This window comes from Apodemus sylvaticus, chromosome 5 (assembly GCF_947179515.1).
Source record: "Apodemus sylvaticus chromosome 5, mApoSyl1.1, whole genome shotgun sequence".
In the NCBI taxonomy this organism is placed as follows: domain Eukaryota; kingdom Metazoa; phylum Chordata; class Mammalia; order Rodentia; family Muridae; genus Apodemus; species Apodemus sylvaticus.
Window position 1 is genome coordinate 40,146,457 of NC_067476.1, and position 19,117 is coordinate 40,165,573.

The 19,117-nt window shown below is 45.1% G+C and overlaps 1 protein-coding gene across 3 annotated transcripts in view; it reads right to left on the reverse strand.

The window, feature by feature from the left end:
• Positions 1-19,117, reverse strand: part of Ly75 (lymphocyte antigen 75) — a 141,878-nt gene that overhangs the window by 37,329 nt on the left and 85,432 nt on the right. Inside the window, exons 34-35 of one of the 3 annotated variants that reach the window (XM_052182543.1) lie at positions 18,458-18,625; positions 14,376-16,204 (exon numbers count right to left, since the gene is read on the reverse strand). In XM_052182543.1, the coding sequence (XP_052038503.1) occupies positions 16,026-16,204; positions 18,458-18,625 (347 nt within the window). In that variant the 3' untranslated portion in view covers positions 14,376-16,025. Of the gene's footprint in view, positions 1-3,096; positions 3,360-14,375; positions 16,205-18,457; positions 18,626-19,117 lie in introns of those variants that run through there. The other 2 variants (XM_052182546.1, XM_052182544.1) reach the window with 2 other exon arrangements.

The following is a 19,117-nucleotide window of genomic DNA, read 5'->3' on the forward strand; positions in this document are numbered from 1 at the left end:
CCTTGTTTTAATGCGACTCCTATTGTCCGGATGACTTGTGCGGTAGCATGCTGCAAACCGTCCACAGTTTTCAGCCATGTATATTTATTAGACACGTGGGTTTGGTCTATAACCTTACACAGCCATGTGGAGTGGCATGCATGCTTTTGAGTGGCGGCATTGATTTTTCTTTTTTAACACAGCAGCAAGTTCTTAAAAGCTTCTCGACAATGAAAGAAAATCCTAAAATAATATCTATTTGCAAATTCGCCTGTTTGTGTAAAAAACATTCTTACATCCAATCTGAGATACTGTTCCCTGAAATAGAGTTCCATCAACAATGGCAAGAAAGAGTGACCTTGATGGATTTAGAGGTCGCAAATGTTTTGAATTTAGCTAAAAGTTCCAAGATACAATTGGGAAAAAATCACAATGCAGCTGAGCCCTCTACTTTTAAAATCATCCCATTTTTCATCATTTTATCATAAAATAAAGTTTAAAGACACATCAAAATAAAGCAAAGCTCTTCAAGACAGCAAGGTTCCTGCTGTTAAAGAGCCTCTTCCTGGGGAGATGAGTGATGGGTCAGAATATAGACACTGAGGATAAAGCAATGGGGCTGTAACCAAGAGGATAGGTGTTTGGGGAAGGCCTTAGGATATGACACGATATCGAATATCTAAACAGTAGGGGAAGGATAGCCACACCAACAGCTAGGGGATAAGCAGCCCGTAGAAGAAACAGAAGGCTGGGGTTCCCACAAGGCCAGGGTGGGGAAACTCAGTTAACAGCAGGGAGGGTAATGAGTTAATATCAGAGAGAAGGCAGGGGCCCCAAAACCATCACTTGTAGGTAACAGCCACTCAAAATTCAAGGCCTAGATGCCACCCCACATGATGAGTACAGAAGGAGGACACATTCACTCCCATACCCCCCATATGAAATCACCGACCCAGTCGTCCCAGGCGTATGCTGGTGAGCCACAGCACTGTTACAGAGAGGCTCTGGATCTGGAGAGGTGGCCCAGTGGGTACCAGCATGAGGATCTGTGCCTAGATCCCCAAATGGCACCCACAACAAACCAATCCAAACCCGAGAAGCTCCACATAGGTCTGCCATGGAAACTTTGGAAGTTAAATGATGCTATTAGAGCCACTGTGAATTTTGAGCTAAGAACCAAAACCAGCATGCGCTCTTTCACTAACATACTCCAATGCAATAGAAAAAAAAGAGGGATTTCCACTTCGGCATTACTGCATTACACGTGTACTTGATGCTAGGTTACGGAGGTTCTTTTTGTGTTGAGATCTTGCCATTCAGCTAATTCTAATTCTTGATAAGCTCTCTCCATCATGAATGTCAATGTGCTGAGTAACTACAGCCTGTCGGGTCGGTTGAGTGATAGGCTCAGGATGTTTTCTGTTGATGTGATTACCTTTCAGGTCTTACAATGAGAGCAGAGGGAAGGAGAGCAGGATTTCCCAGGCCTGTAATAGGTATGAGAGTCGGAGTTCTCCCTTGATACTCACAGCAGCCCTATGAAGAGCCAGCTCCACATCACTGGAGGGCAGAGAAGGTGGCTACCTAGTGTGGGAAGAGCTCGATCATTTTTACTGTAATCTTTAAAGGCTCCTGACCAAGAGAAGCAGTCAGACTGAATCCAGACCAGACTTACAAAAGAATAAATAAATCTTGTGAAGATTGTCCTCTCTCAATGTTCAACACAACTTCACGGGTGACACCAAAACCTAGAAACTCATTCTCTTTCCAAATTGGCTAGGAATGTATTTTTTTCTTCCTTTTTAACTGACTATAACTGTGTGTGTGTGTGTGTGTGTGTGGGTGGGTGCAGTGTACCTGTGGAGGTCAGAGGATAATTTTATGGTATCTTTTCTTTCCTAGATTTACGTTGTTACAGGGACTGAATGAACGAAGGTCACCTGGCTTGCAAAACAAGCATATTTACCCACTGTACCATCTCACTGGTACAACAACAACAACAATAAAAGTATTTTTTAAAACTAGTCTGGCATGGGAGAGAGAGAGAGAGAGAGAGAGAGAGAAAGAGAGAACGCTAAGAGGGAGTTCAGGTGTCCCAGATAACGAGGGGGAGGCTGGGGGTGGGGGGGGACTCAGAGTTAGTCCTGACCTCACAGGCTGCTGTGTGCTAGCAGCCTTAAACAAAATTAAAGTACAAATCCAAATGGTGTGAAAGCTCACACCTTGCTTCTGCTCCCCTGAGAGGCAGCCAGAGCCTAACTGGTCGTCGGTGCTGCTCTACTGGAACCCAGGAAAAGAGCTTCGCAAGGCAAGCTCTGAGCAGCTCACTGTGCAAGGTCCTTAACACCCAACCCAGGGCCTTTAAAATATCCCCCCCCCCCCGCTGTCAAAAGGCTTTATACAGAAATTTATTTAAAATGCAGTGAAATCCGGTGGCGGCAAACATCTCTTGCGTAACCCTGTGACTGAAGCCCACACAAGCATCCACTTAGTTCTTGTTTACTTTTTTTGCTTTCATTCTCGGAAAGGTTCAATTGGTAGTGTTGTTTTGGAAGGAAATCTCCCCCAGGGTTTCCCCATTAACATATTTTTGACATGCCTCCACAGAAAGCTTGTTTAAAGAAAAACACATGCTCGGTGGAATTGTCTGTGTTCCTCGGGGCGTCATTTTGCAAGTGACTAATTATGTCTAATTTTTCAGATGTCACTAAATATCAGCCGACCAAAGGTTTTCCCCTAAATCGCAGTGTTTGTAGTGGGATCCAAGCCTGGCTTCTCCTCCCTCTTGATGGCAGGGGTTATTTGGCTGAACTCTTCCTGTTTTAACAACTTGCCCACTAGCTGTGGGACAAGGGCCTGTTTCCTCCCTCCACCCCCAAGCCTCACCCCTTCCCTGCTGCCACCCATTGCCAGTCTCTAAGTTCCTCTGCCCCCTAACTAGCTGACCGTCTTGGGGGTTCTGAATTGAGAATGCAGACACGGTGGAAGTGGGGTCCTCAGCTTTGGCCAGCCCGGGAAGCCACCTAGTCAGAGAGATGGGTGCGGGATGGTCTGAGGGCAAGGCTGCGGTGGGAGCGGGGACTCTGCGCTCTCCGGGACTCGGCAGGGGTGGCTTACCGGCAACGACAGCCGTGGCGAGACTCAGCAGCACAAGCGAGGACAGCGCTGCGTGGGGCATGACTGCGCGGTGCCGAGAGCGGGCCGGGGGCGGTGCTTGTCGGGGGCGCGGAGCTCAGCCGGGACGCCTCCCACTCGAGGCGGGGGAGTGGAGCCCGGGGTCGCACTGCTGGGACTGCTGGGACACTCAGATTCCCAGCCGGCTGGCACGCGGCAGATTCCAACTTCTCTCCGTTAAAGATAAACTTCCCATTTGAACTGAAATAATCTCAGACTTTCTAAAATGTTGCAAAAATAGAATTTCCCGTAATCCATGGGGCAGCTTCTCTAAATGTTAGCATCTTACATAACTCCAGTGCAAGGATCAGAACCAGGAACGAGCATTGGTGGAGCACTGTTGACTAATCCACAGCACAGAGACAATCTTCTCTGTTCTAGGACCCAATCCAGGAACAAGCGCATTTGGGTTCGTTTGATGTTTCTTCTCGGTAGAATTGCTTGTCCTTTTGGCAAGAATCCTACAGAAGGGACAAAGATTGATGGACTTTGGTTATTTAGTGAAGGTGATGTCAGCACCCATAATCTCCCTTTTCACGATCCCCTCCCAGTGGACTATGTCTCTTGGAAAACATTTCTCTGCCACTAAATAGTGTGGCAGAGAATAACGGAACAGGAAGGTTTGACTGGGACTGGAAACACTGTAAGGGGTCAGGAGAGGTGGCTCAGTGGTTAAGAGCACTGGCTGGTTTGCACTCTCACCAGCAATGGAGAAGTGTTCTTTTACCATATCCTCACCAGCATCTGCTGTCCCCTGAGTTTTTCATCTTAGCCATTCTGACTGGTGTGAGGTGGAATCTCAGGGTTGTTTTGATTTGCATTTCCCCGATAACTAAGGATGCTGAACATTTCTTTAGGTGCTTCACACCCATTCGAGTTTCCTCAGTTGAGAATTCCCTGTTTAGCTCTGTACCCCATTTTAAATAGGGTGATTTGACTCTCTGGAGTCTAACTTCTTGAGTTCTTTGTATACATTGGATATTAGCCCTCTATCAGATGTAGGATTGGTAAAGATCTTTTCCCAATCTGTTGGTTGCCGTTTTGTCCTATTGACAGTATCCTTTGCCTTACAGAAGCTTTGCAGTTTTATGAGATCCCATTTGATTCTTGTTCTTAGAGCATAAGCCATTGGTGTTCTATTCAGGAAATTTCCCCTGTGCCCATGTGTTCAAGGCTCTTCCCCACTTTCTCCTCTATAAGCTTCAGTGTATCTGATTTTATGTGAAGGTCCTTGATCCACTTGGATTGGAAGTTGATAAAACCACTCTGAAAATCAGTTTGGTAGTTCCTCAGAAAATTAGAAATAGGACCCAGCTATATCACTCCTGGGCATATACCCAGAAGATGCTCCAACATGTAATAAGGACACATGTTCCACTATGTTCATAGCAGCCTTATGTATAATAGCCAGAAGCTGGAACGAACCCAGATGTCTGTCAACAGAGGAATGGATACAGAAAATATGGTATATCTACACAATGGAGTACTATTCAGCTATTAAAAATAATGAATTCATGAAATTCTTAGGCGAATGAATGGAACTAGAAAGTATCATCCTGAGTAAGGTAACTCGATCACAAAAGAACACACATGGTATGCACTCAGTGATAAGTAGATGTTAGCCCAAAAACTCAGAATGAACAAGTTACAATTCACAGACCACATGAAGCTCAAGAAGGAAGACCGAAGTGTGAATGCTTTGGTTTTTCTGAGAATGGGAACACAATACTCACAGGAGCAATTATGGAGACAAAGTGTGGAGCAGAAACTGAAGGAAAGGCCTCTCAGATTCATCCTATAAATAGTCACCAAACCCGACACTATTATGGATGACAAGAAGTGCATGCCAAAAGGAGACTGTTATGGTTGTCTCTGGAGGGGCCCTGCCAGAGCTTTACAGATACGGAGGCAGATGCTAGCAGCCAACCACTGGACTGAGCACGGGGTCCCCAATGGAGGAGTCGGAAGGAGGACTGGAGGAGCTGAAGGGGATTGCAGCCCCAAGAACAAAAGTGTGGCACAGGAATGCCTTGTTGGGCATCAGTGGGAGGAGAGGTCCTTGGTCCTATGAAGGCTCCATAGATACCCCAGCATGGGGAAATCGAGGGGTGGGAGTAAGTGGGAGTGGGGTGGGTAGAGAGGCATCTTGGAGGCAGGGGGTGGGAGGATGGGTTGGGTGGGTTGGGGGGCTTTCTGGGAGGGGGGAAACAAGGAAAGGGCATAACATTTGAAATGCAAATGAAGAATATATTCAATTTAAAAAAAAAAAGAGAGAGAGAGAGCACTAACTGCTCTTCCAGAGGTCCTGAGTTCAGTTCCCAGCAACCACATGGTGGCTCACAAATATCTGTAGTGGATCTGATGCCCTCTTCTGGTCGGTCTGAAGACAGTGTACTTATATACATAAAATAAATAATGCTATGGGAGGGAGTGGGGGAAGGAAGAAGAGAGGAAGAAAAGGAGGGGAAGGCAGAGGTAGGGAAAGGGGAGGGAAGGAGAGAAGAAAAGAGGGAGAGGAAGGGAAAGAAAAAGGGAGAGAGGGAGGGGGAAGTTGAGGGAGATAGAGAGAGAGGAAAAATTTAATGGAGTTACTTTATAAGAGGGAAAGAGGATAGACACCACCTAGCAAATAAAACCCCAGTACCAAGAACACCTGGGTACTTCTTGAATTGTTGCCAGTGGAGTCTCATAAAGCCCCAAGAATCACAGGTTATTGCCAATAGACTTGGCTATCTTCAGAACTTGCTGGTAAGCCCCTGTTGCTGAAGACACCACATAGCTAAGTCAGATAACTTGGAGAAATCAAGGTGGCACTAACTTGGAAGCTTTGTCTCTACCAGTTAGCTTTCACAGTGCTGGGAAGTGCTTGCTGTACACATGCACACAAGAGGAAATCCTTCTTTCTCCTCTATTCGTGTATACTACAAACACCTCCATCCATCCAGATCTGAACCTTGCAAGCTACAACAATGGCGGGCCCAATAAGATATGCTTATTGCTGTGGTGGTGGCATGACTGTTACAAAAATAACCAACCAATTTATGATTGGATCTAAGGTCTGTGCCAGACCATATCTGGCACTGTGCCAAGAACCCATGGTTAAATAGATCACAGTCCCCAAGGGACTATTATCCCAATAGCAGACCCCAATGCTATTATCCTGCTAGATCACAGCCCCTAAGGGGGAACCCAATGCTATTATTCTACTAAATGAACATCATATTCCAGTAATTCCCAGAGGCTTACTGCTTTGCACAGAGATGAGTGAATCTCTCAGCCCTCATCAGAGAAACCTCTCCTGACAGTAGATGCCAATTAATAGAGACCTTCCACTGGCCGATGGGCAGAAACTAAGAAACCGGGGCAGGGGGGTGGGGGGACTTGGACCTAAGCGGGATTTGCATATCACACCCCTCCCCTCAAGGTTCAGGTATCTTTGAGGAAGAGAGTAAGATTCAGAGCGGGTGGATAGCATCAAGGAAACCATCTTCGGTACACAACCGGGTAGATGCACGTGTAAATCCTCAGAGATTGTGACGGCATGCGTAAGTTGTATGAAAACTCAACCCAGACAGTATCCCACCATGGAGGGCACAGAATCTCACCAGTGGATGCGGAGCTACTGGCATTTAATAGTGAGGAGAAAGGGGAAGTTAGTTTCCTTTAAAGATGCGACCCCCTAGTTGGTTGACCATGATCTATGTCAGGCTTCACTCCTAAGAGTAGTAGGGCAACTCCAGTCTGGCTTTGATGGAGAGGATGAGAAAAAGAAAGCTGCAAGTTGGGTGGAAAGGGAGGAAGGTGGAGTGGTTGGCTGTGAGAGGGAGTATGACAGGGGAGTGAATATAACTGTGGTGGTTTGAATATGCTTGGCCCAGGGAGTGGCACTGTGAGGGGCGTGGCCCTGTTGGAGGAGGCGTGGCCCTGTTGGAGGAGGCATGGCCCTGTTGGAGGAGGCGTGGCCCTGTGGGAAGAGGCGTGGCCCTGTTGGAGGAAGTGTGTCACTGTGAGGGTGGGCTTTGAGACCTTCCTTCTGCTGCCTGGAAGTCAGTTCTTCTCCTGTTTTCTTTCAGAACAAGATGTAGAACTCTCAGCTCCTCCAGCACCATGCCTGTCTGGACACTGTTGTGCTTCCCACCATGATGAGAACGGACTGAACTTCAGAACCTGTAAGCCAGTTCCAGTTAAATGTTGTCCTTTATAAGAGCTGCCTTGGTTATGGTGTCTGCTCACAGCAATAAAAACCCTAACTTAGACAATAACCTGAATGTGTTGGAATTCTCCAAGAACTGATGACATGCTTTCTAAAGTCCATTTTGTTTGTCTGTGATGAGGACTGTGCCTGCCATTCTGGACTCATGGTGCTTGCCTGTACCTCCCAAGTGCTGGGCTACAGGCCAGGCCTTTAACTGTGCTTTTATAAATGATGCAACTATAACTTACCCCTGGGAGGGGGGGGGGGTCCTGGAACTGGCAACAGGAACTAGAGCAAGCAAAGCCCCTTGGGTAAGCCTCATGTCATTGGTGTATAAGATCAAATCAAGAGGCTGGAGAGATGGCTCAGCGGTTTAGAGCACTGACTGCTCTTCCAGAGGTCCTGAGTTCAATTCCCAGCAACCACATGGTGGCTTACAACCATCTGCAATGGGGTTTGATGCCCTCTCCTGGTGTGTCTGAAGACAGTGATAGTGTACACTATCATACACAAGATGAACAAATAAAAAAAAATCCCAACAATCTGTGATTTATTTGGGAAAAAAATTAAGTCAAATTCAATACAAAGAAAAACAAGGAACAGGCAGAGTTGGAAGATACCTCTTACTCAAGAAGATAAGCAGATAGCAAAGGAGCTTAGGAAGAGATGCTCCCTGTGGGATTAATCCTCATGTCAGTAGAGGATTGCCAATGAAAGCAAGAAGGACTCCAATCCCAAAGAACGAAGCCACGTGCTTGGAAAGATGTGGAGCAGCAGCCCAGTGCTGGTGGGAAGGCATAGAGAACGCACTGGACCAAAGGGACCTTTAGGGCCACTAGTGACAGCGTGGGCCAGTCTTCTTTCAGTGCACTCCAGGCCCAGCCCCTTTGTCCAAGTGTCACGACTTTGCTCATTGTTTATTTTCAGTCTCCACAAGCTGTCAATAATGTGTTCACACACTAAACAAACACCGAATTTTTCCAAAAGCGGTCTTTTTAGCTATGGAAATACTTTGATTCTGGGCTCTTTTGCCCACTAACTACACAGCAGTTCTGTGGAATCATGCAATTGACAAACTTCTCTTCACTGCCACCTTTGCATATTTATTAATGTGTGTTGTGGATTTGGTCTAAAGGTTGTCCTATGTTAATTGGGCCTCCAAAATGGCAGAATCTACATGTCAGACACTGAGGGTCCCTGCAGCAGGGAGACAGAGGTGAGATTTTTTTTAGGATTTCCTGGGCAAGGACAGGTGGTGGTGGTGGTGGTGGTGGTGGTGGTTGTGGAACGCAGCAGCCTTGCCAGGAAAGGAGTAGCTGCCAGGCCTGAGAGCTGCAGAAGAGAGGGCATATCGATCCTGTAAGAGCCTAGAAAGAGCGGCCCCAGGGTGCCCCACCCCAACTGGGTCTAGATGCTAATAAGTAATAACTCAGAAATATCAGAGGGGAGGTGTTAGCCACATGGAGGTTTGGAAGTGGTTCAGCCAATAAGTTTAAAGCATATTAAAACATAAGGCTGTGTGTGTGTGTGTGTGTGTGTGTGTGTGTGTGTGTGTGTGTGTGTGTGTGTTTCGTTCAGGAACCCAGAACACTGGGGTGTGGCATCAAGGAATTCATGCCGGGTCGGTTTGAGTAGAGATTGTCAACTGCAACAAATGTGGATTGGTTTATGTTCAACTAATTTTCAAAGACATCTTAGGCATAGGATAGAATCGACCACCTAATGAGTTGATCTAATTTAAGCTGTGACCTACTTCAGCTGGGGTTTCTGCTTTATCATTTGGACTAGAGAAAGGCACGTTCTCTCCTTAGGCAGCCCTGGTACACTCTGCCTCTTTTTTTTTATGCTAAGACATGACACGTCATTACTTACTGCCTCTGTGGGAGACCGCATCATCTACTGAAACTCATCATTCTGCATCTTCCTCTCTAATTATCCGTCCCAACTTAATTCTTTCTCCACCTTCTCTCCCCTCTGGTCTCGCTCCACCCCTCACCATCATTTTCCACATTTCCTCCATTTCTCTTTTATTTCTGTCGGCCTCAGTCTCTTTCTGCTGCTGCTCTCAGCTCTCAGCCTGCGTTTCTTTGTCTTCAGTCTCTACCCCTCTACACCCCCATAGTGGGGCAACTAAGGACCTCAAGAGAAAGTCCATTCTCCCAACAGTTGTCATTACCCGTGCATCTGGGGCTCCATGTGCCTCTTCTTTTTTGGGGTGGGGGAGGTTTTTGAGACAGGGTTTCTCTGTGGAGCCCTGGCTGTTCTGGAACTCACTCTGTAAACCAGGCTGGCCTCGAACTCAGAAATCTGCCTGCCTCTGCCTCCCAAGTGCTGGGATCAAAGGTGTGCACCACCAACACCTCCCATGTGCCTCTTCTGCAACCCTCTTCTTATCTTAGTCATTTTCCCCTCCCACCCCTCTCATCGTATTTCCAAACACATTCTTACTGTCATTGAGTTAAGACTTTGTCTGCTTTCTCATAAGAACCTCTTGCATCCTGCTGAGCAAGAAAACTCACTGACTACCAGCTAGAGACAAACACTTATCAAATGCTCATCTGCAGCTCTTCCTCTGTACCTCAGAGAGGAAAATACACTTCCTCATCTCAGGCAAGCCCAGTTCCTCTTTTTGTAAACCGAAAACCAACTCTCATCTTCTCCAAAAATTGTCTTCCATTGACACGTCCCATCTCCTCTGCATCAATTATTCTATGAGACTGGTTTTTCCTCCTCCTGTTTTCTTTTTTGTTGTTGTTTTGCTTTGCTTTGTTTTGGCTTTCAAGACAGGGTTTCTCTTGGACAGCCCTGGCTGTCCTGGAACTTTCTCTGTAGACCAGGCTAACCTTGAACTCGGAGATCCACCTGGACTAAAGGAGTGTGCCACCATCACCCGGCTCCTCCTTTCTTCTGAACCCGTGAACTTGCCCTGGTCCTGCACGTTTGTAATTCAGTCACTTAGGAAACAGGAGGATAAGGGCTTGGCTACAGTAGTAATAAGCTGTCCAAATAAACCAAGGGTAGGAGGGGGGCAGTAGTTCAGTGGTAACTGAACCTGTGTAGCACGTTCAAGAAAGTCCCTGGATTCTGTCCTCATCGCCTGAGAAACAAACCTTTACTTTCCATCTCTTTTGGAAGGAAGGAGGAAAGAAGGAAGGGAGGGATGGAGGGAGGAAGGAAGGAGGAAGGAAGGAGGGGATGGAGGGAGGGAGAGAGGGAGAGAGGGAGGAAGGGAGGGAAGGGAGGAAGGAGGAAGAAAAGAAGGAGGGAGGGAAGAAGGAGGGAGGGAGGAAGGGAAGGAAGGAGGGAGGAAGGGAGGGAGGAAAGGAGGAAGGGAGGGAGGAAGGGAGGGAGGGAGAAAGGGAGGAAGGGAGGGAGGGAGGAAGGAGAAAGGGACAGAGAGAGGGAGGGAGGGCAGAAAGGGAGGGAGGGAGGGCAGAAAGGAGGGAGGGAGGGAGGAAAGGAGGGAGGGAAGGAGGAAGCCCTGAAACCTGCCATGGACCAGACTTCTCTCTATGGCCTATCTCCACTAGACACAACTTTCTCAGAATATACTTCTCCGAATACTTCCATACTTCCACTGTATCTCTCAAAATTTCCCATTTCCCATCTCTAAGTTCTTTCTTTTTGGCTCACTCCCTGGGGACTCTGACTCCATTCTGCTGCTGGATTACTACTGGCTGGGCTCACCCCTGGTTTCCCAATCACCACACTCTCCTGTCTGAGCTCTCAGTTGTTTTATAAACACCAACTTGAGGCTATGTTCTAGTAAAAGGCTCCCTGGCCAGGGCAATCAACCTGACCTAGGACTGATTATCAATCTGCATTAGGTTCAGGGAGGAAATGACCAAGATCTGAAATAAGACAGTCAGTGACTGGCAATGGCCCTTCTTGTCGGGAGTCCAGGTAAAATTGGGAACATTGTTGGACTGGGAGGACGATGAGGATTGGAGGGTGATTTCTGGGTTTCTAGTTAGGAGCCAAAAATGATACCTACTTCATATTAACTAACGTCAATGTAACTGGTTGGGAAAATGGAGTAACTTCTCAAATTCTACGTGAGTTGCTTAGTTCAGGGGAAACAAAATGTATGAACACTCAGTTTGTGGGGGTGTAGATATAGTAAGAATGTTTTAATCAGATACTCAGGGAATTGTAGTCAAATGTACACATCATCAGTTTTATGTTGTGATCAGGCTGAGATTCCCCCCTCTGAGTCACTCTACACTGTGTAAAACAGAAAGCTGGTGAAGATGTAGTTGAACAAGAGGGCCGTGTTCCAGCCCCAGGCAGCAGCAGAACTTGGCAGCAGCTCTGGCCATGTGATTCTGGCTTTAGAGTCAAGGGTAGAAGAAAGGGGCTATACAACTGAGGAAAGTCACTGAGGCCAGGCACGTGACGGGTGTTCTTGCATGCAAGTCCAGAGAGGCCGTTGTTCGAAGCTGTGGAGTTGAACCCTGGGTTGCCTTGGAGACATGGTTAGACATGCCAGAGCTGTAAAACACCTGCAGAGGAAAGCCGCTAACAGGGAAGGGTGTTGCAGTCAACGACGCTGAAAGGAGTCTGAGATCTGAAGAACATTTTGACATCAGACACGGAGATGCAGAGTTTGCAGTTTGCCCAGATGAGTTTCAGTCTAGCTTTGGGCCAGGATTTCCTCACCGTGCTCCCTCTCCTCCCTAATGGAGGGGTAATGTATATCCTGTGCCTTTGTATGTTGGAAGTATGTGATCTGCTTTTTATTTTTATTTTACAAGGGGGTTATATTTAGGAGATGGCATGATTCTCAGAAGAGACCTTGAACTTTGGACCTTTAAACAAATTTGAGTCTGTTATAGACTATGGAGACTTTTGACACTGGACTGAATGCATTTCTGCATTACATCATAGCTATAAGCCTACTGGGGTCAGGGAGTAGAATGGGGCAGGTTGACTAGGTATGGTCCCTATAGTCTCATGTGTTTGAGTGCTTGGCTTATAGAGAGTGGCACTACTAGGGGATATGGCCTTGTTGGAGGAAGAGTGTCACTTTGGAGGCAGAATTTGAGGTCTCATATATATTTAAGTCTGGTCAGTGTGACACACGGTCTGTCCTTCCTGTCTTCAGATCAGGATGTGGAACTCTTGGCTCCTCTAGCACATGTCTGCCTGCAAGCTGTCATGGTTCCCGCCATGACCAAACCTCTAAAACAGTAAGCCAGCCCTAATTAAATGTTTTCCTTTACAAGAGTTTCTGTTGTCTCTTTATAGCCATGAAACCCTAAGATACATTACATACATACATACATACATACATACATACATACATACATATATGGTGCTGTGTGATGAGTGATAGATGATCTAAGAGTGTTAAAAAACCTGACCTCAGGGGCTGGAGAGAAGGGCTGAGAGGTTGTGTGCTACCCTCTTAGCGGACCTGAGGTTGGTTCCCAGCATCCCCTGGGAAGCACTCAGTGCCTGTAATGCCAAAACCAGGGAATCCAAGCATCTGCAGCCACCTGCATTCATGTGCACACACCAACACATACACATAATAAAAATAAATCTTTAAAAAAATTGAGATCGCAAACTGTGAACATGGTGCCCTCAAACAGAATTATGAAGGAAGCAGAAAATTTCTGGCAAACTGTTGCCATTGAAACTGCTGTGCCTCGTGATTTAGTATTTAATATAGTTTGACATTATGCATCGACATGAATATGTTTGTCTCTGTTTGTGACTTAGTGCTTTCATAAAGACTCAGTTTATAAAGTCTTTCATTTGAGAGAAAATTCAAATTTCTCTTCCTAAGCAGGATATGGTTACTGCATTAACTAATAGCAATGAGGTCTCTGCTTTGGCAAGAAGGTCTTAGTGTTAAATGCAGCCTAAGACGAGGGATTAGGGATCTCCCAGCAGTCTCTAGGGAATCTCAGCACAAGAGTTGGGCATGGGGTTTAAAAGTATAATAGCCAAAAAAAATTGTTTTTGTTTTTGTTTTTATTTTTTGTTTTCTTTACCTGGGCATGGTGGTGCATGCATCACTCAGCACTCAGGAGACAGAGGTAGGTGGATCTCTGAGCTCGAGGCTAGCCTGGTCTATAGAATTCAGGACAGCCAGGGCTACACTAAGAAATCATGTCTTAGAACAAACAAAAGAAAAACCCAAACCAAGACAAACCAAAACCAAAACCAAATCAAAAACCAAAAACCAAACAAAAACCAACCCAGCAACCATTTAGTAGGGAGACTTTCCAGAGACTGAGGAAGGGGGAGGGAATTGCTGGGGAAAGGGAGGAAGAATGGGGGATGTTAGGATCACTTCTGCATTTGTTCTCTGTGAGTTTTCATTGGCTCCACTGACTTGCATTTGTAGGAGTCTGGCTTTAGGAGGCAATTTGTCCAGACCTTATGCAATAACTGAGTTAGTCACGGAAGGCTGGAATAGGTAGTATAGTTTTTGAGGTAGTTTTTGAGGTAGCTGGGACTGGTAAATGGGGAAAGAAACCACTAGGGGGCGGTTCTGGTCTTGTTGAGAAGGGCTTTCAAGTAGATCACCTACTGGATCTCTGGAACTGTGCTTTTCTGGAACTGTGCTTTTGAACGGGTGTGCGGAATCCTTTAAGAGGAGCACAAAGAACGCAAAATGAATATAACACAGATAGGATCCTTGATGAGAGATGCTAAGAGACACATTAGCTTGAGGGGTGGCTCTGTAAGAGTGCTTGGTGTGCAAGCATGAGGACCAGAGTTCAAATCCCTAGCGCCCATGTGAAGAGACATACATGACTTTGCATGTCTGAGAGCCCAACATTTCTGGGCAGAAACAAGTGTATCCTTGGAGCTTGCTGGTTGACTGGCTTAGATAAAATGGCAAGCTTCCAGTTTACAAGAAAAGCAGACAGATAGCAATAGAGGAAAACACTTGATGTCCTCCTTAGGGCACGTTCACACTCAACTGCTACACACACACACACACACACACACACACACACATACCACAAAAGAGAAACACTAAGCCAAAGAGATTAAAACCATTTAAGGATACAAAGATTTATTCTTTAAAAAGTGCTCACAAAGTCTTTAAATACCTTAACTTGCAATAGCCGGATACTTTCTCATCATACTAGACATGGGATACAATCAAATCTAATTTAGAGACACTTTCACATTTAAGGATCAACTCCGACAGTCTTAAAGGCAAGCCCACGTTACCATGGCAGCAGCTGCATCACAGCTGTGGTCACATGGCATTGATTTAGTTCTTTGAAGAAACTCCTAGTGATTATTTAGAAGAGGCCTCAAGAAAAATATTTTAGGAAAATTGTAGATTACATTAAAACAGTCTTAGAAAATTATTTACAACTTTATGATAGCATAAACACCTCAAGCAAAATAAATCTGGATCTTGTACAAAAATACTCTAGAGTATAAATATGCAACACTGAATACAACGGTTACCATATTTATTGGACACTACTAGTAAAAATATATTCCAGATGTTCAAATGGAAATTACATCCACAAAATAATGTGTCACTAATCATTTAAGTTTTAAATATTTCGACCAATCAGAGTTCTGAGTTTCATGGTCTTAGAAGCTGTCATTGTTTATATAGAAGTAGCAAACAACATTATTCAAAGATCACTTTTATGTTTTGCTCAGGTAAAAAGGCAAGAAAATAATACAGTCATCAAAAGGTGATACTCTGCCTGCTGGGGGTGGTGGCACAGCCTGTGATCCTGCACAGAGCACTCAGGAGGCAGGAGGCAGGGAATCTCTGAATTGGAGGCCAGTCTGGTCTACCAGTCCAGGATAGTCAGGACTTTGTTGCACAAAGAAACCATGTTCCAAAAACCAAACCAAACCAAACTAAACCAAACCAAACCAAAACACTCCAGCCACCACCAACAAAAAGTTGATCTCCTATGTGAAATACATAATCTGTGAAAGTTTAAGTCTCATCTGTAATTGGGGCCTTGTAAAAAAGAAAATCATCAAATGTAGACTTGCTGATACAGCATGCCTAGTCAACTTAACAGTAACATTCCCAACTGTAGGAAACATTAACTCTAAGTTAAAAAAAAAAAAAACCAAACCACTTAATATACATAATTAAAAACAGAAATGTAACAATTAATTAATACCAGTATAAATACCTTTGAAATAATATAAGAAACATCTTCCAAAAGAGGCTCTGTTTTCGGTGTAAAAAATATGCCTTATTCGGTATTTTTCCCCAGTGCCTTAAAAGGCTATTTTGAAGCACTGATCTTATTGATCAATTGATCTTATTTATAGTTGAGATTTGCCTGAGGTACTAACTTTGCATTTGGTCAGATGCTCATAAAAGGTGGATGTGGAGCCTACTTGTACTGACAGTTTTAATTTTCTATGAGACTGTTACAGTGCTATTAAATATATACATATCTACTTAGCAACCGCATTTTTACAGAGAAAATTCACATTAGCTAAATGTATCCCCCTGTAAACAATCTGAACATCCATTTTGGCTTTAAGTCCTCTCTGCTCTGGTAACTGACCCATTAGCATGGCCGTCAGGGCATCCGCTGAGCAGCTCATCGGCTGAATGCATCGCTAAGACAGAAACAAAGTAAACACTGATTGGGGGGCAATGCTGAGTGGCTCATTTCGCTTCTGGAACATCCGCTGCCAATGATCAAACTCTTAGAAGAAGTTAGTCGTGGAAGGAAGGGAGCATCACCTCGTCTTCATTGGCTCCGTGTTCATACCGGACCGAGGAGAAGCCTGCCCAGCGGAAGTGGGATCTTTGCAAGAGGAACCAAATCAGTCCGCTGATGAGCGCTAAGGCGCTCAGCACGGCGAACAGGATGGCTATGCCTCTGTAATCCGGGCCTGGAATCCGGACATTGCGACATCGGAAGAGAAATGCAACAGTTACCCTTGTTTCTGATTCTAGTCAGTAAACGCAACAGTTACCCTTGTTTCTGATTCTAGTCAGTAAACTAAGTATCAGATACAAAGCCCTGTACAAATTACAGATTGTTCCATAGCCAGGACAGAATTTCCCTTCTACCACCTTCCTTAGGAGATCAGCTTAACATATATTATTGTACTTTCCACCCCACACCTAATGGGGTTGGACCTCAAGACTTTGCACAGGTTAGGCAAGCACCCACCAAGCTACATCTTACCGCTCGCTCAGGATGTCGAATGCTGCCCTTCTGCTGTGTATCCATCTTTCTCACATATTCATCTGCAGACTGTGCTTTCCAATAATGGATTTCTATTATTTCTAACTCAAAATGGCCAAGACCAGAACGGTAATTTTCCTGTGATTTTTACCACACCAGTGCTGTTTGCTGTCCTCCAAATGTCATTGGCTCCTCCGTCACTCTCTCGCTACCTGGCTCCTCTCTGCTACACCCGTCTCCAAGCTTGCTGCGCTGACCTTTGTGACCTTTGCCTCAGCGTCTCCACTAGTGGACCCCCTCCTAGAGCATGTGTAATAACCACCATCTGGCTTTTACCATGCAGGGTTTCTAACTACTTGCTATTTCCCTCTCTTCAAGAAAAAACTTGACGTGTTTGTTACTAATCCATCTTCCTCCCTGAATTGGAAAATCTGATAACATGTAGCTGATCTGCCTGGTTCGGGGGCATTTCAGTATGGAAAACATGCAAAAGAGGATGGAGCAAAGCAATGTGTGTATAGTATGTAAACCATTTACTGCAATTGGACCTTTATCTTTAATAATGTATATACCAAAATGGAAAGCCTATGTTGTTTTAAAATGGTAATGCAAAAGGGCCTTTCTCCTTTTGATGCTCAACCCTATTTTTACAGTTGTTTTATATATTGGTTCATGACAAAACTAAAGTTCACACTGCAATTTCATGCAGACACCATGAACATTTTAAATAGTTTTAGGTGGTCTTAAAATTCTTTCCTTTTTGTTTTTTGTTTTTTTTTTGGATTTGGGTTTTTCGAGACAGGGTTTCTCCGTATAGCCCTAGCTGTCCTGGAACTCACTCTGTAGACCAGGTTGGCCTTGAACTCAGAAATCTGCCTGCCTCTGCCTCCCAGAGTGCTGGGATTACAGGCGTGCGCCACCACTGCCCAGCGGTCTTAAAATTCTTTATAGGCAGGTGTAGTGGACACGTGCTATTTAATCCCAGTCCTCAGGAGGTAGAGGCCAGCGAATCTCTGAGTTCAGGGCCAGCCTGGTCTACATAGTGGTGGTTCTAGGACAGACAGGGCAACATAGTGAGACCCTGCCTAAAAAAAGAAAACCAAACACAAAAACAAATCAAAATTCATTATGAAAGTTTTATAGGACCTGAGAGAAAGGCATCAAACTAGTTGTGCTGGTTTGAATGAGACATTTCCCCCAAAGACTCATGTATTGGGACCCCCTGTCTCAGTCTGTGCCCCTTTGGGAAAGTTAGGTAATTAAGTAGGCGGGGCCTTGCTGGAGGAGCTGGGGGCGGGGCAAGGAAGGCTTGAGGGCGTGGCCTCACTCCGCTTCCATCCTGCCCTGGGCTTTCTGTGTGTGGATGGAAATGTGACCACGCATCTTTCTGCTCCCACTACTTTGCCTGCCTGTTGTTGCCATCCATCCCTTCCCCAGCATCGGGGGCTCTGTCCCTGTGCTCAAGTCAAAGGACAGCCTTTTGTCCGCAAGCTGCTCTCTAAGCAACAACGGGAAATAGACCTTCACACTTCCACACAGGGAAACCTGTGTAAGATAAAACACACCGGGAGCGCGGGGGGGGGGGGGGGGCGCATTCTCAAAGCAACTTCTTCCCCAATTCTCTGCAGCTCCGATTTTTAGTTAGAGGAGCTTCATACAGAATTTGGCTGTTTAACAGTTTCATTTTGGAATTTTAGCCGTATTATATACTTACCATTAAAAAAAAATCTCGGATTTAATGAAGATTTGAGATATGTTTAATAAATACTTAAGATCATGTGGGTAAAAACCAAGTACACAGATGTGCTATTTATTTACCGGAAGTACAGGTTGAACCTAGGGCCCCGTGTTCTCTAAGCAAGGGCTCGCCCACTGAGCTACAAGAATATCATGCCTACGTTTACTTCTCGACCCGTTCTGTTCAGAGCTACCAAAAGGACAGGTGCCTACTTACTCAGAGGAATTTTGCAGAGGGCTCTTGCATAGCCACGTGAACATTCGACTTTTCTCCAGGTTTCATTGGAAGCTATTAAAATGCTACATTTCCCGTCACCATCCTTACTTTTGTTTTCCCACTTGACGAATGTCACATCTAATCCATCAAGCCAACTCCAAGATTGATCTGAAGTCAGATGATAAGTGTAATTATATTTATTGTTACTAATTACAGAAAACCACAAATTACTAAAAAAAAAAACAAACAAAAAAAACCAAACCAAAAAACCCACGAGGCTCAGATAACCCATTTTCTTCCAATGTTGTTGTTCTATATTATTGTGTTCTCAAACGAGAATCGCAACTGCTTTGGGAGTTGAATATCAGCTATCCTGTCTATCAGATATTTACATTATGATTCATAACAGTAGTAAAATTAGAGTTATGATGTAGCAACGAAATAATTTTATGGTTGGGGAATCACCACAATATGAGGAACTATATTAAAGGGTTGCAGCATTAGGAAGGTTGCGAATCACTGCTTTATATGATGCTATTATTTAAAAAAAAAAACAAAAAACACCCAAACCTCACAGGCTGTAGAGATGGCTCATTCAGGAAAGTGCTTGCACAAAGGTATGAATCTGATCCCCTGTAAACCCGTGTAAAGTAACTGGGC